General features: G+C 54.9%; 1 protein-coding gene across 1 annotated transcript in view; it reads left to right on the top strand.

Moving 5' to 3' along the window:
* The window catches only part of LOC144735693 (protein O-mannosyl-transferase TMTC4-like), a 63510-nt gene extending 40912 nt beyond the window's left edge, over positions 1-22598 (top strand). The window contains exons 7-18 of the mRNA XM_078618171.1: positions 4377-4478; positions 5717-5878; positions 7583-7785; positions 8670-8844; positions 10028-10159; positions 11302-11381; positions 12003-12110; positions 12606-12747; positions 13902-14016; positions 16520-16632; positions 19114-19183; positions 20239-22598. Of these exons, the coding sequence (XP_078474297.1) occupies positions 4377-4478; positions 5717-5878; positions 7583-7785; positions 8670-8844; positions 10028-10159; positions 11302-11381; positions 12003-12110; positions 12606-12747; positions 13902-14016; positions 16520-16632; positions 19114-19183; positions 20239-20432 (1596 nt within the window). The 3' untranslated portion in view covers positions 20433-22598. The remainder of the gene's footprint in view (positions 1-4376; positions 4479-5716; positions 5879-7582; positions 7786-8669; positions 8845-10027; positions 10160-11301; positions 11382-12002; positions 12111-12605; positions 12748-13901; positions 14017-16519; positions 16633-19113; positions 19184-20238) is intronic.
* Positions 22599-23380: the final 782 nt, after the last annotated feature.

Raw genomic sequence — 23380 nt, 5'->3', positions numbered from 1 at the left:
TACTCAACTTTTCATCATATAATCGCCATGCCTTGAATGTAATCTGGAAAAATCTTTCCAAAAGCAACGTTGGTTTTTTTGCCTGGTTGTTTTAACAATTCGTGAAGAAATGAAACTTCTGAAGAATAAAATGAGCAACAGATAATCACGATATGTTGTAAAATAGACGATACGATTATCGTGGATTTTTGTGTCGTAGCATTGACGAGCACCAAGGCAACCCTATTCTCCATTTGCTCACCTCGAAACAAAACCCCAACAAACACACATTCAATCATAAAATGTACTTTATTGCTTGCAGACTTTATGGATGCCTGCATGAATTTCTTTTTTTTTGACGAATTGTATCTTTCCCGTGTGAAAAGCCATAAAATATGATTCACTTGAAAATGTTGTCACTTTGCACACGCACGTGGTCAAATTCAGCCATTATCGGTCACCCCGTGCCCCGTATAAATCTCAACGTTCATCTTTACAAAGTCCCATCACAAGGGAGAAACACAAACAAATAGAAAAATACATTTTTGTCGTCCGTATTGAAACGGCTGTAACGCCGTATGGACCTGAAAACTCAATTTGCCTGCACAAGAATAAGGGGTAAACCGTATGGGTTGACAGCTAAGGCACACTCACTCACTCACTCATCCATACACTTACCCACCCACACACTCACCCACACACTCACCCACCCACACACTCACTCATCTACACACTCACCCACCCACACACTCACCCACACACTCACTCATCCACACACTTACTCATCTACACACTCACCCACCCACACACTCACCCACACACTTACCCACACACTTACCCACACACTCACCCACACACTCACTCACCCACACACTTACCCACCCACACACACACTCACCCACCCACACACTCACCCACACACTCACCCACACACTCACCCACCCACACACTCACACACTAACCCACACACTCACCCACCCACTCACTCACCTACACACTTACCCACCCACACACTAACCCACCCACACACTCACACACACACTCACCCACACACTCACCCACACACTTACCCACCCACTCACTGACCCACACAACTTCAAATAAATATAGACAACACGTTCTACTTAATTAAATAGACGTTTTAATACATGTTTTCTCCTACAACATCAGAGTGCATTAAATAGCGATTTGAAGCATGTTTTATTTTTGTGTGGGGGGGGGGCAGAGCTTTGTGACGTCATATTTAAGGGGGGAGGTTTGACTTTTTGTGACGCCGTGTGACGAGGGGGCGGGGGGGTCAAAAATCGTCCAAAATCGCGTGACGTCATTTATGGACGGCCCCTTTGATAAGCAAAACAAATTATGGAAATCCAAACTCCGCCCCCACCTCAACCTCCTCCGTGTCTAAATATAACCCTTTTTATTGTAATAACCCTAAACGTGGGGAATATATTGGACTTTGCCAGTAGCGTCGACGATAAGTCGGAATCCTCGTCCCAACGTCCGTTTCGCCCTCGAGTGTGCGACCCTACAACAGTGGAAGCCGTCATAAATAATAATAATAATACTCTTAGGTTGTTTCGGTAAAGTCACGTAGGGAAAAATAATTAAATAGAAATATATTTTTCACATATAAATAATAATTGAAATAAAATAATAATTTTAATAATTGAGTATGAATCCTTGCAGTCACGAAAGCTTCAAATCTAAAAATAATAATAATGGAATAGTGTAAATAGTGTCGCGTGATAATGTTTAGTGTTCCGTGTGTGTGTGTGTGTGGTGTGTAAAAATGAATATACATGAGGGAAGATGGGTGTGAGAAGCACGTTTTGGGGGGTTTTGTCACGACGAAGTTGAGTATATGGGGCCGTCCATAAATGACGTCACGCACCTAATGTGGCATTATTGCTTTGAAGGTTAAGCACTGTGCAGGGAAACTCATTGACATTTGGAGGTGCACTTTTACAGAATGTTGTTTTGCACTTTTATCCATGAAATGAACACGGGTGTGTACAGCTCTAATTAATCTACTGCTGGATGAAAGTCTGCTCAGTGCTCTGCCAGGCGTAGGCATTTAACACGTAGGCTCTCGCCACCGCTGTGCTGTGTGTATATGTATGTTGAACTTCTTTCGCGCCATACCTAGCCGGCCGTGCTAATCGGAGGTGCGAAGGGGTCGTGAATCGGCAAGTTTGTTGGCGTTACAGCTTCATTAATTGCCTGTGTCGGGCTTGGCGGAGGGCGCGCACGACACACATTTTACCTACGTGACCCCAAAAACAATCGATTGCGATGAGGCACGCCGGTTGCTTCAGCATTCTTGAACCATGCGGGTCGGCACGGGCTGCGAAATGTTTGGCCCCCAGGGCCCGTTCGGAAATTACTTGCCGGCGGTGTCGGCCCTTGCCGGGAATTGAACCGAGGGCCGCGAGGTTTACAGGGCAGTGTGCGAACCGAACTCCTCCTGAGAGGCTCTCGCGATGTATTTAGAAGTCGGTGAGCAGCGCGTTCCATCGCGTTACGAGTAAACAGCCAGCTGAAGATCACGTCAACGAAATATATATCTTGGATTTGACTTAAATGTGCCTTTCATCCTGCTTTTGACAACAATTACGAATACCATAAATGTTACTGGTAGGAACCTCCTGGTTACACCAGCCCACAGGGGATTATTGTGTCCGTCGTGCAGGGAGGGGCTGGGTGGGGAGGGGAGGGTGGGGAGGGGCTGGGTGGGGAGGGTGGGGCTGGGTGGGGGGTGGGAGGGGTGGGGCTGGGTGGGGAGGGGCTGGTCACCCCGTGGTGCCCTTATAAAACTCAACGTTTAACCTACTCACGCCGGCTTGTGCCCGCCCTCACAGTCGGCCATATTTGCGGAATACAGCACGCCGCCATTGACCCTGGCCATTGACCGAGCAACCCGACGTTCCTGCCAGCTCCCTCCGCAGGAATGTGTTCAATGTGCCACCGGCTCCGAAGTTATGAAAGCCTACGAGGACCTGCAACAAAAGAAATGACAATGTCGGGATTGGCGGTTTTGTTTCACAATTAGAATGTTTTAAATTCTTCCCACGAAGATGTCGACAACACACGAAGCTCGGATGCATCGTGGCAGTGAAGCAATGACTGCATTTTGACAGTGAGCAGCATGCGACGTTCCGCTGTGAGCGCACCGCCACAGACCGTTCGTGCCGTACACACTACAAAACAAGCGCTTTACACAGAGACAGAGAGGCAGGTGTCACATCGTGCCTTGATTGCCCGTAACAGCGGTGAGGCACCTCCTGGCTCGTGGGCATTCGCAGCGCCGCGCGACCCCGTGTCATCGTTTCACGTGGCCCGCCACTTAGGGGGGGGGGGTGCAATTGATTCAGAGATTCAGCGTTTCCCCATCATGCCCCTCGCCAGTTCGCGAGGCCCCCCCCCACCGACCAACTCCACGGGGAAGCGAATGATTCCGCGAGCTCCATCTCCACGAATACTTGGTCTGAAACGCACGCGCTCACTAATGAATACGTGGAAAACTATAGAAATCTATATATATTCCCGTCGCTGCAAGCATCTTAGCCGCACCAATCGTGTACTGGTGGGGACGGGGAGGGAATAGTTTTCGACGTGGCAATGACGTCGCCGAGTTTCTAATAATAGCGCGCTCGGTCGAGATGGCCGTTTGCAGTGACGCAGTTCCAAGTTTCATATTTTTCGGTAAAGTCACGTAGGTAAAAATAAAGAATAAAAATAATAGAAATACTAATAGAAATAAAATAATAAATCACGACGTTTCGGAGGCAACACAAGTCTCCATCATCAGGTGGGACCGTCACAGCTAAATTTACTGTATCAAGTGAGGCAAAATTCCAAGAGGCGAGCTCTTAAATACAAGTTAAGGGGGAGGGGGGGAGGGGCTTATCTGAATGTGTAAGCCAATGAATGGAACGTGTTGGGGGGGGTGGGCGGGGCTAAAAGAGAACAATAGGTGTACCTCGACTTGGGGTTGGAGAGCAAAACCACAACATCTACAATCTGAGTACGACGTTTCGCCAGAAATTACAACCAGCTTCATCAGGCAACAGCCAGATCTAACCCCCCCAAAAAAACCTGTGTTATGGATGATATTGGTCGCGAAAGCCTACGTGTTAAACTAATTTGCATTCGTTTAGCTTTGTTCACTCATGTTTTTGCTGTTGTTTTGTTTTCATATTTGGGTCACCCCTCAACCCCCATCGCCCAGGATAATCGAGACGTGACCGTCGTCGGATTAGCGTGCCGAGCCGGCCTGCGCAGCTACCTCGTTTGCACGACGCGCGAGCGAGCGATGGAATTACAGAGCGGCGGCTACGGGCATTGCGTGCGAGTCCATTTGACGGGTTCGCGTTTCTCTCTCCATCGCCCGCCAGGCCCTGTGCTCGGCGTACGATGCCATCGCAGTCTCCGGGATCGACCCCCTCGGGTTGGCCAAGTCCGCACTGCATCTTGGGGGTGCGGGGATGAGGTCAAAGGTGAGCGTCAAAAGGTCAAGGATAATTATTGCGTTCCCTTACGAAAATTCAGAGTCGGGATTCGGGCACCCTCAATTCAATTCACGGATCGAATAATTTCGTTATTCGACGCGTGTGCGGCGATGGCGCAGCCATCGATCGAGGGTCGAATTCCAACCGCGTCGTGTGATCGGCATCGCGCTCGCTGGAGCTGTTGATGCCTTCAGGGAAGTCGTGCACTGTATACGCAATTGCACACAATTCTGTGAGTCACTTATAACTGCTTTGCCGTTACTTATTGCCAATTATGGACTATTGTCCTATCATAAAGTCCCTGGCACGTAATAATATGCTACACAGTGGCAGTGGGGGTCGCAAAATGCCGATTTATTACTAATAAACCCAAATTATCCGATCGCAATTAGAGATTTCGATCGGATCATTGGGGGGGCACATGCCACCCCACCCCCCTCACTGGCTCCGCCAGTGTCCCCCTGACCCCTTTTTTATCGCTCATGCTCTGTACCGGGCTCTTGTAAAAAAGAAATCATATCTCTATAATACAAAAATATATAATAAATAAAAATAACAAGTACAAGATGCACACGCTGGGGGGCAGTGTTAATTTCGTTCTCGTAATTCGCGATGACAATTTTCATCAGTGAAGTGGTTGCAGTCCAAGCAATCCATTTTTCTCAGATGGGGTACCTGATTAGCATTAATTCTCACTCACTACCAAGGGCATCTTAAAACTAAACTATTTTTTATTTTATTTTACCATGAAAGGCCCCACTGAGCCTTGTAGCTCTTTTGCAGAAGCTCCCTGGCCACAAATGATAGCCAAACGAAGTGGCTTGTGATCATCGCGTGCAAATGTATAGCAGCCCAATACTCTAAGCGCGTGATGTCGATTAATAAATGTGGAGCGAAAAATCGGAGGACCCGGAGAAAAATCCAAGCGACCACGGGGAGAGAGAGACACGCAAACTCCAAACATACAGGCATCAGGGTCCGAATCGAACCCACGATCTCCTGCGTACCCGGCGAGGTAGTTAACATCTCTCCACCGCGGCGCCCCATTCTTCTCTTCAACTCCTGCTGCAGGCAGATGCCCGCAGTAGCGCATTGCGAAACATACGCCCGGGCACGCAGCGTGACCACCCGCAGAGCCGCGCGGCGCACGGTGGTTCGCTTTTGAAAAAAAACAAACGTGCCGATCGGTGGTTCACGCTGTTCGCGGACTTGTGCCGAGCGCGCAGGGCCGCCGAGGCTGCACGCTGGCGTTCGCGTGCCGCCAGGCAGCGCTGGCGACGGCCCTCCTCGCCACGCTGGCGGCGCGGTGGTGGGTGATGGGCGGCGGCGCTCCGGCGTTCACGCCCGACGATAACCCCGCCGCCTTCGCCGACGGCCTGCTGACACGCGTGAGTACCGCGCCGCGTCGACGCCGTTTAGTTCTCGCCCGCCCGGCGTCGTCGCTGCGTCAGCTGGGAGCTCAAGCCTTTCCCGTTTCCGATGACGTACGTGCACGTACGTGTACCAGAGGTCGCAAACGGGTTTTGATTCCTTACCCGTACCCGGCCGCACCAGGGTCGCAAGTGGGTACCCGTACCCGTACCCGGCCGGGTACGGGTACCCGTTCCCTACCCGTACCCTACCCGAAATGAGTGACAAACGGTTACTCACCAGTGACTCACGGCCTACCCGTACCCGTACCCGGCCGCACCAGGGTCGCAAACGGCTACCCGTACCCGGCCAGGTACGGGTAGCCGGGTGTCGGGTAGGGTACGGGTATCGGGTACCCGGTTGCGACCTCTGGGCACCACCCACCCGCACCTTGCAACTGACAGACGTCTCGTAACGGGAAAGGGTTGAGAGCGCCGAGGTGCGTTTACTGTCGGCGAGCACCCGTTAAGGCTGACGCGGCCGCCTTAGCCCTCCCCCACCGGCTTGCCGATGCCACAAGGCGTGCGGGGTTCTCGTTACTTGACGGCGGTGAGTGACTTAGGCGGCGGAGAGCGTCGTCGTAGACGTGACGGGCGACCGCGGCGTGTTTCCCAAAGTTGATGACGAATGCCATCCGTACCGCCCCCCCCCCCCCCGTCAAGAGAGTGCGATGAGTCACACGGAATAAAAGGACGACGCTCGTTGATTCATCGCTGAAGTTGAGTGCACTTAGAAAATTAATACATTTTGCGTCAGCCAGCCGGTCGGCCTAAAGCGTTTTTATATTATTTTTTTTTCAACAGTAACAAGTGTTCTCTATTTAAATAATGAAAATGTCTGGCCCGAGCGATGTTCGGGCAGAATGTCTAAATCTTAAACAGTCGTGCGCGATTATGCATTATTCATTGCACCTAATCTTCTGCCAGCTGTTCCTGTTGACGAGTTTCACTGCCAGCTACCAAATGAGACATCAGCGCAACTTATTGCAAAAGCTTTTTTCAAATGTTTTTCTTTATATCGGTCCCAATGTAATTCCAATAAATACTTTGATAAATCAAAGGAAAATTTGTTAAGATCGTGGTTTTTTTTTATTCAACCGTTTACAGCCCAGAGGCAGTGGTGGAAATTCCACATTCCCTACGGTGAGGATGAGTCTCTCCGCAGGGCAAACCCACTGTTGATGCCCCCGCAAGGTTGCACTCAAATTTTCAACCCCCGGATGTATCGGTGCATCTATGTATGTTGAACTCATTCCGCACCGTGGGAAGCCAACCACGCTATAATCGGAAGGCGCGGGGGGTGGGGGGGTGGGGGGGAAGCACAACAAACTAAACAACACAAAAATAAATTCTAAAGAAATTAATTTTCAATGTAGATTTGAAAGTGCGTGGCCTCCAGTGGCTTCCTAACAACGATGGTTAAGTCCATCCTCAACCGACCGTCGTAATAACTGGCCGTGCAGGGACCACATCCTGTCCTCACCCTGTCCTCACCCTGCCTCCTCCACCACCACCCATGCTGTTGCCACTGCTCTTACCCTCATCCGGCACGGTCAAAAGTCCACCGCGTTTTTTAAAATTTCTACTCTCGGTTCGCGTGTCTTCACGACAGAGCTGGCAATTTCGTAACGTTGGCACCCCTGCCACCCCCCCACCACCATTCACCTCTCTCTCTCTTCACAGGTGGTGAACTACAATTACCTCTACGCCCTCAATGCCTGGCTGCTCCTCGACCCCCAGTGGCTGTGCTTCGATTGGTCAATGGGCTGCGTGCCGCTCATCTCCGCCGCCTCCGATTGGAGGATCGTGGCGCCGCTGTGCCTGTGGCTGGCGCTTGGCGCCCTCGCGCTGCGTGCCCTGCGTGCCCGCGACGAGTCGGAGAGAAGGTGGGGGTCGGATGGAAGGTCGGAGAGGGGAGGGTGGGGAGGGGCTGGGTGGGGAGGGAGGGGCTGGGTGGGGAGGGGAGGGTGAGGAGGGGCTGGGTGGGGAGGGTGAGGCTGGGTGGGGAGGGGAGGGTGAGGAGGGGCTGGGTGGGGAGGGTGAGGCTGGGTGGGGAGGGGAGGGTGAGGAGGGGCTGGGTGGGGAGGGTGAGGCTGGGTGGGGAGGGGAGGGTGAGGAGGGACTGGGTAGGGAGGGTAGAGAGGGACTGGTCACCCCGTGGTGCCCTTATAAAACTCAACGTTTAACCTACTCACGCCGGCTTGTGCCCGCCCTCACAGTCGGCCATATTTGCGGAATACACCACGCCGCCGTTGACCCTGGCCATTGACCGAGCAACCAAACGTTCCCACCAGCTCCCTCCGCAGGAATGTGTTAGATGGGTATCATCTATACAGCCGGGCCGATGTGACTATGCACGCGGCCTATGGAGGCAGCAGCGAGGATTGGCAGATCGCACTCACACGTTTTGCACAAACATCCCTTCCCGTGTGCGTCAAGGAGGTGCTTTCGCCTGGCTCACTAGGAGAAGGCGGTACGGCAAATCTGGACCACACCTGTTCCGTCTGTATGGGATAGAGCGTTTCCCCCTCGCACGCGTGGGTATTCTCCGGATGCTCCGGTTTCCTCTGACACGTACGAACGCTCATATAATCGTCTGAAAACTTACAAATATATATTTTCACCTACAACAATAATAACGCGCGTGCACGCCCGTGTGTTGAGGATTGTGCGGTGCCGAGAGATGCGATATGAACGCTCCATCATCATCGCCACCGTCGTCGTCGTTGTTTGCCGGAACTTCGCCCCCGTCTCCCCCCCGGTGCGGCAGGCGGCTCCTGCTGGCGCTGGTGCTGCTGCTGGTGCCGTTCGCTCCGGCGGCGAACGTGCTGGTGCGCGTGGGCTTCGTGCTGGCGGAGCGCGTCCTCTACACGCCGGCCGCGGGCCACGCGCTGCTCGTGACCCACGGCCTCTCCCGCCTGGCGCGCCGGCGCCCGCGCCACAAGGTTACCGCCCGCGCCGCCCGCTCCTGGGTTAACCCTGCCGCCTGCTTCTGGGTTAACCCTGCCGCCCACTCGTGGGTTAACCCTGCCGCCTGCTTCTGGGTTAACCCTGCCGCCCGCTCCTGGGTTAACCCTGCCGCCCGCTCCTGGGTTAACCCTGCCGCCCGCTCGTGGGTTAACTCTGCCGCCCACTCGTGGGTTAACCCTGCCGCCCGCTCCTGGGTTAACCCTGCCGCCCACTCGTGGGTTAACCCTGCCGCCCACTCCTGGGTTAACCCTGCCGCCCGCTCCTGGGTTAACACTGCCGCCCCCTCCTGGGTTAACCCTGCCGCCCCCTCCTGGGTTAAACCCTGCTGCCCGCTCTTGGGTTAACCCTGCCGCCCGCTCCTGGGTTATCGCTGCTGCCCGCTCCTGGGTTAACCCTGCCGCCCACTCGTGGGTTAACCCTGCCGCCCACTCCTGGGTTAACCCTGCCGCCCGCTCCTGGGTTAACACTGCCGCCCCCTCCTGGGTTAACCCTGCCGCCCCCTCCTGGGTTAAACCCTGCTGCCCGCTCCTGGGTTAACCCTGCCGCCCGCTCCTGGGTTATCGCTGCTGCCCGCTCCTGGGTTAACCCTGCCGCCCACTCGTGGGTTAACCCTGCCGCCCACTCCTGGGTTAACCCTGCCGCCCGCTCCTGGGTTAACACTGCCGCCCCCTCCTGGGTTAACCCTGCCGCCCCCTCCTGGGTTAAACCCTGCTGCCCGCTCCTGGGTTAACCCTGCCGCCCGCTCCTGGGTTATCGCTGCTGCCTGCTCCTGGGTTAACCCTGCCGCCCACTCGTGGGTTAACCCTGCCGCCCACTCCTGGGTTAACACTGCCGCCCCCTCCTGGGTTAACCCTGCCGCCCCCTCCTGGGTTAAACCCTGCTGCCCGCTCCTGGGTTAACCCTGCCGCCCCCTCCTGGGTTAACGCTCGCCCGCCGGGGACGGTGCCGCGCGCTCGAGACGGCACCCCGTCGTGCGTCGTCTGGCGACACCGGACGACGCGACCCAGAGATCGACGCTTACATTTACATCTCCCGGTGTCGGGCCGGCGTTTCGTTAATCGCCGCGACCGCCTCTGTCCCCGCGCGATCGCCTTCGTGCGGACCTCTTGACTGCGCGTGACGTTGCCGCTGCCCGCGCGCGCGTGCGTGCGTGTGCAGAGGCTCCTGGGAGTGCTGTGGCTGCTGCTGGTGGCGCTGCACATGGCGCGCAGCGTTCACCGGAGCGCCCAGTGGCGCAGCGAGCAGGAGCTCTTCTCCAGCGCGCTGCACGTGTGCCCGCGGAACGCCAAGGCACGTCCTCAGAGCGGCGGTCATTTTACTGGGGGCGACTGTCCGGAGCGGCGTCGGGGGCGGAGGCCCTTCTGCCGGCAGTAGCGCGAGCGAGCGGCTGCAGGGCTGCCCCTTTGAACCTTTCATAACAGCGGCGCGCTCAGGCGGCGATGCGCGACGACCGCGCGCTCACGAGCGCACGCGTGATGACGCGGTGCCGCGATGTGGCGCACCTACGCCGTCGTCTGGGCCGGCGAGGCGAACCCATTGGGCGCCGGGTTTTCTTTGCCTCCCCGGGGCCTTTGGGGCAAAAGCCTCCCCGGTCAATCCGCACGGCTCTCAGCAGGCGCCGAGTCCCACACGTGCGACTCCACCTCACGCTCAATATTTGGTCGCATTGAGCGATCTTTACGAGAGGTTTCAGGCTCCGCTGCCACCCCACCCCACGCCACCACCGCCTCCGTTACAGACACACACGTGGTGCTTATTGAGAGTCAAATGCACGCACGTTGAACTTCTTTCGCACCGCTCGCAGCCAACCGCGCAATGGGTCTCTGTGTGAGTGTCTATGGGTCTCTGTCTGAGTCTATGGGTCTCTGTGTGAGTCTATGGGTCTCTGTATGAGTCTATGGGTCTCTGTGTGAGTCTATGGGTCTCTGTGTGAGTGTCTATGGGTCTCTGTGTGAGTCTATGGGTCTCTGTGTGAGTCTATGGGTCTCTGTGTGAGTGTCTATGGGTCTCTGTGTGAGTCTATGGGTCTCTATGTGAGTCTATGGGTCTCTGTGTGAGTGTCTATGGGTCTCTGTGTGAGTCTATGGGTCTCTGTGTGAGTCTATGGGTCTCTGTGTGAGTGTCTATGAGTCTCTGTGTGAGTCTATGGGTCTCTATGTGAGTCTATGGGTCTCTGTGTGAGTGTCTATGGGTCTCTGTGTGAGTCTATGGGTCTCTGTGTGAGTCTACGTATGCACGTCGAACTTCTATGGCACTGTATTCAGCCAACCGCGCTCATCGGTGACGCGGGATGAAAACGTCGCGTAGCTTTGCGGGACCGCTCGCCCGCGCGCGATTTTTCTTCCTCGTGTTTGCGTACGCACGTGGCGATTGTCCTCGCGCACGCGTCTGTGAACTGCGCTCACGAGCTTGACGTCGGCGTTGGACCCCAGGTGCACTACAACATCGGGAAGAACTCGGCGGACAACGGAGACGAAAGGACGGCCATCGCTTACTACGGACGGGCACTGAGGTAGCGCTGCTGTTCGTCCGTCGTGACGTCCGTCGCAGAACGGAACGGCGGCGATGAGAGCGGCGTCGGTGTGGCCCCGGATGGATGTTTTTTTACACAGCTAAATTCCAGTTTTAAGAATTAAAAATAACGATTTGACTGTCACTTGACGAACGTTGGCAAACCTGGTGGGACTAGTGCAGTCCGCTCTCTCGTGTCGACCACGTCGCTTGAATGGACCGCTTCCTTGGGCTCTTGCTAACGACGCCGGGTAACCCTAGCAACGTTTGCTTAATGGGCCAAACCACTGCTGATGAGACTCGTCTGCGCGCGCACATGTTTATATGTACGTTGAACTTCTTTCGCACCGTACGTAGCCAACCGTGCTCATCGGAGGTGGGGAGGAAGGACAACAAACGAAACACAAAAAGCAGTTCTAAAGAAATGAGTTTGTCGATCTAAACTATTTTAAAGTGCACAGCTCCAGCGGCTTTCTTATTATCGGAAGGAAGAACGTTCCAGACGGCCAGCCACAAGCCGCCGCTGCGAGGATGACCGGAGTGGGCGCGACGATGGTTCAAGCTCCTCGAAAAACCTTGACGCGCGTGCCCCGTTGTTCCTGTTGTTCCCGTCCGCCCGCAGCCTGCACCCCGCGTACGTGCAGCCCATGAACAACCTGGGCAACATCCTCAAGGGCGCGGGGAAGCTGCAAGAGGCGGAGCAGCTGCTGAGGAGAGCCGTGCAGATTCAGTACGCCGGCGCCGCCGATGAAACGGATGATCTGCTCGCTCACTCGCTCACTTGCTCACTCACCCGCCGGCCCGTTCGCTCGCTCGCTCGCTCACAAATCCGCTCACTCCCTCATTTGCTCACTCGCTCGCTCGTTCGCTGATTCACTCACAAATCCGCTCACTCCCTCATTTGCTCACTCGCTCGCTCGCTCGCTGATTCACTCACCTGCTCGCTCAACTCAACTCAACTCAATCACAAACTCGCTCACTCACTCTCTGGCTCACTCACTCACTTGCTCACTCGCTCTCTTCCTCAAAAACTCGCTCACCCACTCACTCGCTCACTCATGCACTCTCTCGCTCGCTCACTCACTCACCTACATACTCACTTTCCCGCGCACTGCCTCAATCACTTGCTCACCCACTCGGTCGCTCGCTCACTCACCCGCACACTCACTTGCTCGCCATCTCACTCAATGATGTTAACACCCCCCCCCCACCACCGACCCGGCAGACCGGACTTTGCGGCTGCATGGATGAACCTGGGGATCGTGCAGAACAGCCGGGGAGATTTCCTCGCGGCTGAGCAGAGTTTCCTCACCGCCCTGCGCCATCGCAAACAATACCCCGACTGCTACTACAACCTGGGCCGGCTGGTGAGGCCCCAGGCCCGCTTTTCTCTTGCTGCGCGCGCGTGCGTGCGCTTGTGCGTGCGTGCGCTTGTGCGTGCGTGCGCTTGTGTGTGCGTGCGTGCGCTTGTGCGTGCGTGCGCTTGTGCGTGCGTGCGTGCGCTTGTGCGTGCGTGCGCTTGTGCGTGCGTGCGCTTGTGCGTGCGTGCCTGCGCTTGTGCGTGCGTGCGCTTGTGCGTGCGTGCGCTTGTGCGTGCGTGCGTGCGCTTGTGCGTGCGTGCGCTTGTGCGTGCGTGCGCTTGTGTGTGCGTGCGTGCGCTTGTGCGTGCGTGCGCTTGTGCGTGCGTGCGCTTGTGCGTGCGTGCGTGCGCTTGTGCGTGCGTGCGCTTGTGCGTGCGTGCGCTTGTGCATGCGATGTGGCAGTGCAGCGGTTAGCGCGCTGCGCCACGAATCCGGCGACCCGAGTTGGATTCCCTCTCACGACCAATGACACTGGAGGGGGGCCAGCACGACGCGCGACCGCCCTTGTCGCCCAAGTGCTGACGTTTACACACCGTGCAACGTACTCACTTAAGGCTGAGTAAACCTAGGGGAGGCCCAGGACCGGTTCAGATATCCATCGCGGATGTTGGCGGTGAGCGGGAATCGAACTCGGGTCACCGGGTTCACGCCACGCCAAAATAATGTTTCGAAAACCAGACGCCCACTCGGCAATTCCTAAATGAAGTCGTGGACCACACAATCACCACAGCCAGCGTCGTGGGGTGTGGGTCTCCCACCCCTGGTGTGCGTGCGTACATACGGCTGCACGTATGTGCGTACGTATGGGCGTACGAACCCGCATGTGTACGCACTTATGCACCGAACAAAAGACGGTCACCGCATCGCGCACTTCCAGATGCGCTTCTGCGCCCGTCTGGAATGCTCTTCCTTCCGATATTAGGAAGCCACAGGAGCTATGCCCTTTTAAATCATCGTCTAGATTTCAAACTTAATTTATTTTCGTGTTTAGTTTGTGGTCCTTCCCCCGCACCTCCGATCAGAACGTTTCGCTACATACGGTTCGAAAGATGTTGAGCATATGCACGTACGCACGTGTGTACCCACGTGCGTACGTACTTGCGTATGCATCCACGTGCGTACGTGCGTACAAGCCCGCGTGTCCGCTGGCGCGTGAGCAGTACCTGGACGTGCAGAGGCCGGCAGACGCGCTGGAGGCTTGGCGCAGCGCCACCCTGCAGCAGCCATCGCACCGACTCGCCTGGAACAACATGATCGTGCTGCTCGACAACTCGGGTGAGTGGGGGGACCCCGCGGCATCGCCCCCCCCCCCACACGCTTCCTCCTCCCCCCCCCTGCCGCCAGGTGAGGGTTGCTGCCACGCACGCCGCACGAAACCCACGGGCCACTGGACGTCACTTTCAGCGAAGTGCCCGGTCCCGTCAAGAGAGACGGGGCTGGGGTTTGCGTTACACCAGTCCCCTCTGTTTTGAGGCAGCTGCTTGTCCCGGGAAATGTTTTAGGTCCTTCCAGGGACATCTAAAGTCCTGGCTTTTGTCGGCTGCGTGATGAGAGTAACCCTATGACCAAATCACCCGCAATGCGCCCGATCACAAAACGAAACTATAAACTGAACTATTTTTTATTTTACCAGGCCCACTGAGCTATGTAGCTCTTTTCAGAAACGACCTGGCCACAAACGGCAGCTCAACGAATTGGCCTATCGCGTGTAAATCTACAGCAGCCAAATACTCGAAACGCGCGACGTCGATTCTAAATGTGGAGGAAAATAACCGGTGGAGCCGGAGGAAATTCCACGCGAACACGGGGAGAACACGCGAGCTCCAAATATACAGCAGCAGGCGTCAGGGTCGGGATGGACCCCACGACCTCCTGCACACCAGGCGAGGTAGTTAACATCTCCCAGCCACCGTGGTGCCCACCCCGTGTCTTGGGAGCGAAGCGTGGTTGGCGTGACTGGAGGACGTGTGACGTGCCGTGCCTGAAATAAATGACTGGGATTCGAGCTTTGAAGGGAAGTTGGTTTTCGAACCGTGACAGGGAATCGCCGGAGGAAAGCCGCTGTGCTGGCGAGGAAGTGCACTGCCGCCCGGCTTCCCGGGCATTGTGGGAATTTGTAAATTTGCGCAGCGGTGAGGCAAAGTCTGTGACCACGTGGTAGCCTGGCGTCACATTACCCAGCCAACGCCGCCACGGGTGCTGCGTGGGCTTGGACAGAGGACACCCTGTCTGTAAAGCCCATTTAATGCATAGGTGGTCGCCCTCCTAGGTGAGAGTTAATGACCGGCACCGTTAGTGGCCTACGCGCCCATGATGGACCGGGGCCCGCGAGAGCTCGCGAACGCAACGAACGTTCAGGCCGCACCAACCCCACGAATACCGCGCCGTACCACGAGCGACGAGTTGCGCGACTCGGTCGCGCGCAACTGCGCGACATCCCTGCGACTGGAGGTTGAGTTGCGTGCTGATTTCTCTCCTCTCTCTGTCTCTCTGTCTCTCTCTCTTGAGAGAGAGAGAGACAGAGAGACAGAGAGGAGAGCGATTTGGTTGCGCAGCTGCTCGTCGATGCGTGTGCCCGGCTCGCGAGTAAACGAGTCACAATCCTCACCCACGGCCTTCGCCTCGCTTTTGTCATCTCGTCTTTTTTTGTCCCCCTTCCCCCCCCCCCGATGCCGCTCGTGAAAGCCGACCTTTAGACGTAAATCGTAACAAATCCACCTCTCCTTCTTTGGTTCTTTTCGGTTAAGTCACGTCTAAAAATAAAATAATAAATCAAAATAAAACAACACATTACGACGTTTCGATTGCAACACAAGCAATCATCATCAGGCATAAAAGAAATAGCAACAAAAATCTAACTAGAAAACTATAGACCGACATACAAGCAGACAGACATCACAACGGCACACAGAGAGAGGACACAAATCGGCACAAAGAGATGGTCGTTTCTGTGACGGTCCCTTAAATATAGAGAGGAGGGGGAGGGGACGGGGGGAGGGAGAGGGCGGGGAGAATCAGCATATCAATGAGTGCACGCCAACGTACTCCCATTGTAAGTGAGAGGATAGACGCGGCACGGGAGGCAAACCTGAAAATTAGGACAAACGCGGCACGGGAGGCAAGCCTCTCACTTACAATGGGAGTACGTTGGCGTGCTGATTCTCCCCGCCCTCTCCCTCCCCCCGTCCCCTCCCCCTCCTCTCTATATTTAAGGGACCGTCACAGAAACGACCATCTCTTTGTGCCGATTTGTGTCCTCTCTCTGTGTGCCGTTGTGATGTCTGTCTGCTTGTATGTCTGTCTATAGTTTTCTAGTTAGATATTTGTTGCTCACACTTAAAATTCTAACTTAGCAAATTTTGAAACACGTAGTCAACCAGGCCATGCGTTAATTGTGTGTTAACCGACTCTCTGTGTTGTATTACATCACATTTCAATATTTTACTAGGTTATTTAATTTTCGTGTGCCTGTATACTCCTCTCTATGTGTGCCGCTGTGATGTCTGTCTGCTTGTATGTCGGTCTATAGTTTTCTAGTTAGATTTTTGTTGCTATTTCTTTTATGCCTGATGATGATTGCTTGTGTTGCAATCGAAACGTCGTAATGTGTTGTTTTATTTTGATTTATTATTTTATTTTTAGACGTGACTTAACCGAAAAGAACCAAAGAATAATTCCTGCAGTCACGAAAGCTCCCAAATTAAGATTCCACCTCTCCTGCCCACGACCCCCCCGCCCCCCCCCCTTCGCCCTGCCCCCTCCCCCCGGTGGCCTGCAGGGAGCATGGAGGAGGCGGCGAGGATCGGCCGGCTGGCCCTCCAAAGTGTCCCCGGCGAGCACGGCCTCCTGTTCACGGTGGCCAACGTGCTGGGCAAGACGGGCCGGTTTCAGGTGACCTCAAGCGCCATGCAGAAGTCGGCGGGAGAGGGGGGGGGGTGTAGTGGTTACCTGGCCGAGCTGCGAACCCGACGAGCCGATCTTCTTGGTTCTTTCGGTAAAGTCATGTAGAAGGGAAGTAATAAAATAATAAAAATAAAACATAATAAAATAATTCTCACGACGTTTCGGCCACAAAGCAAACAGCCGTCCTCAGGTGAAGAACATGGCTGTATTTCCTCCCGCGATTCCCTGTCACGGTTTTATTTTTATTATTTTATTACTTCCCTTCTACGTGACTTTACCGAAAGAACCAAGAAGATGAAAGCTTTAAACCGATGAGCCGAGTTCGATTCCCATCGACGCCAGTGACGGTTGTCTTAGCCGGTCTTGGGCCTCCCCCTAGGTCGGCTCAGCCTCGAATGGGTACCCTGGTGCGGTGTGTAAACATCGCCACTGGGGAGATAAAGGCGGCTGGGCGTGGTGTTGGCCACCCACTCCCTCGTGTGCCGTGCCGGCCTTCATAGGTGCTCGCTAACAGCACTTGCCCCAACAGCTCGTTCAGGCTATATGGGGGATCTTTATCTTTGGTGGGGGCGTAATCCGTTAATTTACCCCGTCTGACTTGTTATTTTCATCGCAAATGACTCGGGGGGGTGCCCCCCACGTGACCTTCTGCCCCGGGCTTGTAGCCCAAGGCCTAGAGGAAGTCTCTGTCATCGTCAGCCACCATCAATCCACTGCTGGGACGAAGGCCTCCCCAAGCTACTGCCGGCCTTCTAGGAAGGGTCCTCGCCTATGAGCACAACGGCAGCTCACGAGCATCGGTTCACACGAACCCCCCGTGTCTCGGCCGCCGATGAGACGCCGACACGTCAAAGTCGACCCCAAAGTTTGCTGCTCTCAAGGTGCACTCCCAGAAGGCCGTGCGGCCAACGGGTTGTGTAAAAACCCGCCCCCCCCCCCCCAAAAAACAAACCACGTTGATTTGTTTCACGTGCCGGGACAGCCAGGCGCGCGCGCGGGAAAGGCATTGTCATGAATTCCGCTGCCAAGCGAACAAACAAATACATCGGCGCGCGCAAAACGCCAAAACGCCGAGGCCTTGGGACGCTCGTTTCAAGGGTGGCACCGTGAGCCACTTCCGCACCGCTCGCCGCAGAGTCGAGCGCGCTGCGGACTTCCAAGGCCTTATCCCGCTGCCCACTTCCTCCCTTGTGGCTTTGGCACGGTGCCGCCCCCCCCCCCACCCCCGTCCCCGCTTAACCCACGTGGCCCTGACGCACGCTTTCAAGGATATCCCCGCAGTAGAGCTGAGCCGTGCGGTTATTTAACCGACCGGTTAATCTGACCCGTCAATCGCAAAGTACTACGGTGAGTTTCGATTTAATGCTTTCGTGACTGCAGGGATTCATCTTCTTGGTTCTTTCGGTAAAGTCACGTAAAGTCCGGTTTTTTTCTCTCAAAGGGGCAGGTGGCCGTTATGGCACAACAGAGGAATTTCCCGAACGCCAAGAGGCCCCTTTGAGAAGGACCCAATATCTTTGTAAATCAAATACACATTATGTGCGGTGCTTTACATTCTCCAAGGTTGAGGGCTGGGCTGGTGTTGCGTGCGGTTATATGGCCGGGATTATGCCGACAACGTGAGAACCGGAATCTTTCATTTATCCTCGAGATTTACGACGAGCTATGCGAGCTCTTTTTTCACAGATGTCCAGTAAGCGGCCCGAGTCAGAAAGTTACAACAACAAACAATATATAGAAGAAGAAAAAAACTATTAGGAGCGCAAAGTATGGGAAAGTTAAGCAAATCACAATGAATAAATAAGTGACAACTAAATTTCGATTTAAAGCTTTCGTGACTGCAGGGATTCATCTTCTTGGTTCTTTCGGTAAAGTCACGTAGAATAGAAATAATAAAATAATAAAAATTAAACATAATAAAATAATTCTCACGACGTTTCGGCCACAACGCAAGCAGCCGTCCTCAGGAGTCTTCAGACTCTGTCTTCTCGACAGCCCTGTTCTCCACCTGAGGACGGCTGCTTGCGTTGTGGCCGAAACGTCGTGAGAATTATTTTATTATGTTTTACTTTTATTATTTTACTACGGTGAGCTTCTTTCGCGGCGTACGTGGCCAACGGCGTTAAGCGGAGGTGCCGGGGCAAGGATGGCAAACTGATCTAGATGACTTAAAAGTGCATCGCAGCTCCCAGCGGCTTCCTCATATCGGAAGGAAGAGGCGTTCCAGACGGCCCCCTAGGTCGACTCAGCCTCAAATGAGTACCTGGTGCGGTGCGTAAAAATCGCCACTGGAGAGACAAAGGCGGCCGGGCGTGGTGCTGGCCACCCACCCCCGTGCCGGCCTTCACAGGTGCTACTCGCTAACAGCACTTGCCCCAACAGTCTGTTCAGGCTACACGGGGGACCTTCGTCTTATTTGCGTGCACATCGCCGAGGATAAATCTCCCGCCTCCTCCTTGTGCTCTGCAGGATTCTGAGAGCCTCTACCTCCAAGCTCTCAAGGGGAACCCGAACGCCGCCAACTATCACGGCAACCTGGGTAGGTGGTTCCTCCGATCGTGCGCGGTGCTTCGTGTGTGCGTGTGTCCGTCCTGTTTTATTTTGGCCTGAAATGCTCCATCCCTTTTCCCGTCGGTACCCCCCGGAGTAAAACAAAAAAAAAACACTTTTCTCTTTGCGACGGTCCTCCCGTTGTTTCGGGAACGTTGTCGGAATTTCGGTTTCGGTTTTGCCCTCCCGTGCGTCTGCGCGCTGCTGCGCTACGAACCCGGCGAGGCCGAGCTCGATTCCCGCTCACGGCCACCAACACACCGGTGACGGTTAATCCTAAGCGGTCTTGGGCCTCCCCTCAGTCGACTCAGCCTCAAATGAGTGCCCGGTGTGATGTGTGAACGTCGTTTAGGGAACGTGTCGTCTGTGCTCACCACCGTTGTCGCCAAACCCGCGCGCCGGTGACCCCAGCGTGTCGGAGTGCGGGGTCGCAAACGACCCGCACGGCATTGGGGAGGCCCGCCCGCGCTCATCCAGCAGTGGAGTGCCAGGCAGGGGCCCGTACTCCTTGCAGCAATTGGATGTTGAGAAGCCCCAGGAAGCCGGTTGTCTCTGAATCGCAATTCCAGGCATTGAAAAACTGTGTGAAAGGCTAATTCGAGCGATATTGCAAATTACTCATTTAGGGGTGACACGTGGCAATTTGTGTCAACCTCAACCTTTTCATCCTTGCAGCAGCGGCGGCGGCTTTTGGCTCAGCCATCGAACACAGACGGTGGTCGCCGTATCGCGGGGCGCTTTCAGATGAGCTTCCGCGGCCGTCTGGAACGCTCTCTCCTTCCTATATTTTGGAAGCCACTGGGAGCTGTGCACTTTTCAACTAATTTATTTGTGTTTAGTTTGTTGTCCTTCCCCCGCACCTCCGATTAGCACGGCATGGCTACGTATGCTGTGAAAGAAGTTCAGCGTACAGACATAGATACATTTCGCGCCGCCCCCGTTTCTGAAACCGCTGCGAACTTTTGTCGACGGGTCGCCCACCCCCACCCCCCGCGGCGTTCTCACGAGTTTCGCGTCGACTAATCGCCGCTGTCGCTCGCCAAGGGGTGCTGTACCACCGCTGGGGCCGGCTGCAGGAGGCGCGCAGGAGCTACGAGACGTCGCTGAGGATGGAGCCGGGCGACCCGGGAGTGCGGGACAACTACGACCTCCTCCTGCGCAAGCTCGCCCGGGACACGGCCGCCACCGTGAGCCCTCTGCGCGCCAGCAGCGCAGCCGGAGCCCCGGGGGCCGATTGATGGAAACGTCTGCCCGGCATTCGCTCGGAACCTTCACAACAACAACAACAACAACTCGCAACGAATTGTGGAAAGCGATGCGTTTTTGGTGATCACGGGCTTCGTTGCGGAGAATCGAAACAACAAATAAGGAAACGGGGCTCTCTAGCCCGCTTGTCACGTGCTCCGAAGGTGGACGTTTGCGGAGGGAACATTTTGTGTGCTGCTCGTTCAGCCCGTTGAGCTTAAGAGCTCTTTTTCAACGGCCGCCCGACGATTAGCGGCGAGACGGGGGTGGGGGGGGGGGCCTGGATGCGAAGAAACGCCGCCGCGTTGGTTTCGCGCCGTCGAGCTGCGCTTTCGGGCCGCCACCGCCTCTGGGAGATTCTCCGGGAACTGAACGCTGCCGGGGATCTTCCGTGGGAAGGTGACGAAGCTCCCTGAGTGTTCGTACGTCGCACCGACAGGAGGCGTACGTCGGAGAGCTGGGCGCGGATGTCGCATGCGGTGAACTTTGTTTACAGTCGCGTTCGGGCTAGATGTGTTTGCTTTAAACAATCATTTTAACACGTGGGCTATCGCCTGATGGGGCTGGTTGCAATCACTGGCGAAACGTCATCGCAAATGCTGTTGCGGGTTTACTCTGGCGTGCTGTTGACGTGATGAGTCCTGCTAATTGGCTGCGCGTCAGGTGGTGGCGGGTTTAACCGCACAACATTTATACTCGCGTGATATAACACAAGCAAAGAACCTTTACTATGAAACAGAGGTCGCAAACGGGTTTTGATTCCTTACCCGTACCCGTACCCTGCCGCACCAGGGTCGCAAACGGGTACCCGTACCCTTACCCGGCCGGGTACGGGTACCCGTTCCCTACCCGTACCCTACCCGAAATGAGTGACAAACGGTGACTCACCAGTGACTCACGGCCTACCCGTACCCGTACCCGGCCGCACCAGGGTCGCAAACGGGTACCCGTACCCGTACCCGGCCGGGTATGGCTAGCCGGGTATCGGGTAGGGTACGGGTATCGGGTACCCCGGGTTGCGACTTCTGCTATGAAACAATCATGTTGAAAGATGATTCCGTGGAATGTTTACTCGCCGCGATAATAACTTTTTGTTAATTGTTGGGGTTAGAGGGAACGAACCCAATCGCGTTTTTTTTCCTTTATTCATTCCTGAAATAGAATAGTAACTTGCGCAGCATTAAAACGCAAGTTGGTACGACAGGGTTTCCGATTCACACTTTTGCCGCGTTCGAATCATTGGCGTTGTCAACTCGACTTTAAGGTGTACGTACAGTTAGGATGAAAAATCAAAACGTTCTTTTAAAAAAAATTTACTTGAAAAGCTAAACTCGAAGATGCGTGCGTGCGCGTGTGTGTGTGAGCAGTGGTGCAGCGGTTAGCGCACTGCGCTACGAACCCGGTGACCCGAGTTCGAATCCCCGCTCACGGTCAACACAGGTGACGATAATCCGAACCGGTCCTGGGTCTCCTCCCCGAGGTCGACTCAGCCGCAAATGAGCACCTGGTGCGGTGTGTAAACATCGCCACTGGGGAGACAAAGGCGGTCGGGCGTGGTACTGGCCACCCACCCCCTCGTGTGCTGTCAAGGCCTTCATAGGTGCTCGCTAACACCACTTTCCCCAACAGTCTGTTAAGGCTACACGGGGGATCTTTGTCTTTTAATATTTCGTTTGTATGAATCATGTGGCGATGCTGCTGCTGCTGTATTGGCAGCGTTGCACAAGCACAATCAACAACAACAAAACTCAACATACTCATCAACAACAACAACACTTTAGCCTGAAAAAGTGAAAGGATGTGTAAGCGGTGACGTTTTTGGCGACGGCCCTTCTTCACGTGCGATGAAGGTGAACCATTGCTATAGAGAAGGGTCATTGCCTGAAACGTTGCCCGTTATACGTGTGTGCGTGTTTAATTTCCGGCGATGTTGTTGACGGTGTTTGCTGTTGTATAAATGCATTTTTGAGATGCGGTGAATGTGTCGTCTGAGTGCGGAGAGGCGACAATCACACTACATTACACTGCAGTTTTATTCGTGACGCGGCAGTAAAGACGGCGCTGTTGGTCGCATCGCGGTACGCGATGCCTGCGGCGATCTCGTTTTGTAAAACTGATTCAGCTACTTGCCTTCATCAAATAAACACAGGGCAGTTTGAGCTTGTGTTGAGTTGTGTTTTCGTACTATAATTCAACCCGGCGCATGTTAGCAAAGACCTTGTCGCAGTGTTACGACGGCGCGCGTTGTCCCATTATCATCGTCGTCGCCATCAGTCATCGCCAGCCGTGATCTATCCGCTGCTAGGTAAAGGCCCTCCCCGCGCCGACGCCACCCGCCACCACGGTCGATGCGTCTCTCCCCGTGACGCACCTGTTGGCACCCAAGACCGGATCGGATACCCGCTCGCGAGCGGTGCCGACGTGCGGAACGAACGCGAGCCACCGCACGTCATTGGGATTCGGAGCCACTGACCAACTCCTCGCCCCAACTCCTCGCCCCAGCCCGTGCACTCCCCCTTCTGCGTGCGAGTTGGCGAGCGATTTGGCTACTCGGAATTCACTGCAAAAAAAGAGGCATTCGTGCAACCAGCGTCGCCGTATCACTGTGCACCCGTCCTTTTTCAGGAATAAATAATATAATATAATAAAAAAATTTTGGGGGGGGGGGGTTCCAGTCCTTTTTAATTAAAACCCCAACCCATCAGATTAGGTGACAGTCAGTCTCCGAGCCCCATGCTTTGTTGGCGATGCTAAATTATTATTATTGAGGCTGGGCCTCTCTTTGTGGCATTTATTACACTTGTAAAGGGAGGAGATAGTCACGGTGACAGGCATACAACGTGGCCTTATTAAGGTAACTGATAGCGGCCCACGTGACGGCATGATATGCTGTGTACACATGAAGTGACAAAGACGTGAAGCTTCAGGGAGTCATGATGAA

The sequence above is a fragment of the Lampetra planeri genome, chromosome 56 (assembly GCF_965212315.1).
Source record: "Lampetra planeri chromosome 56, kcLamPlan1.2.h2, whole genome shotgun sequence".
NCBI classification, from domain to species: domain Eukaryota; kingdom Metazoa; phylum Chordata; class Hyperoartia; order Petromyzontiformes; family Petromyzontidae; genus Lampetra; species Lampetra planeri.
This window is presented reverse-complemented; position numbering and strand designations above follow the sequence as displayed.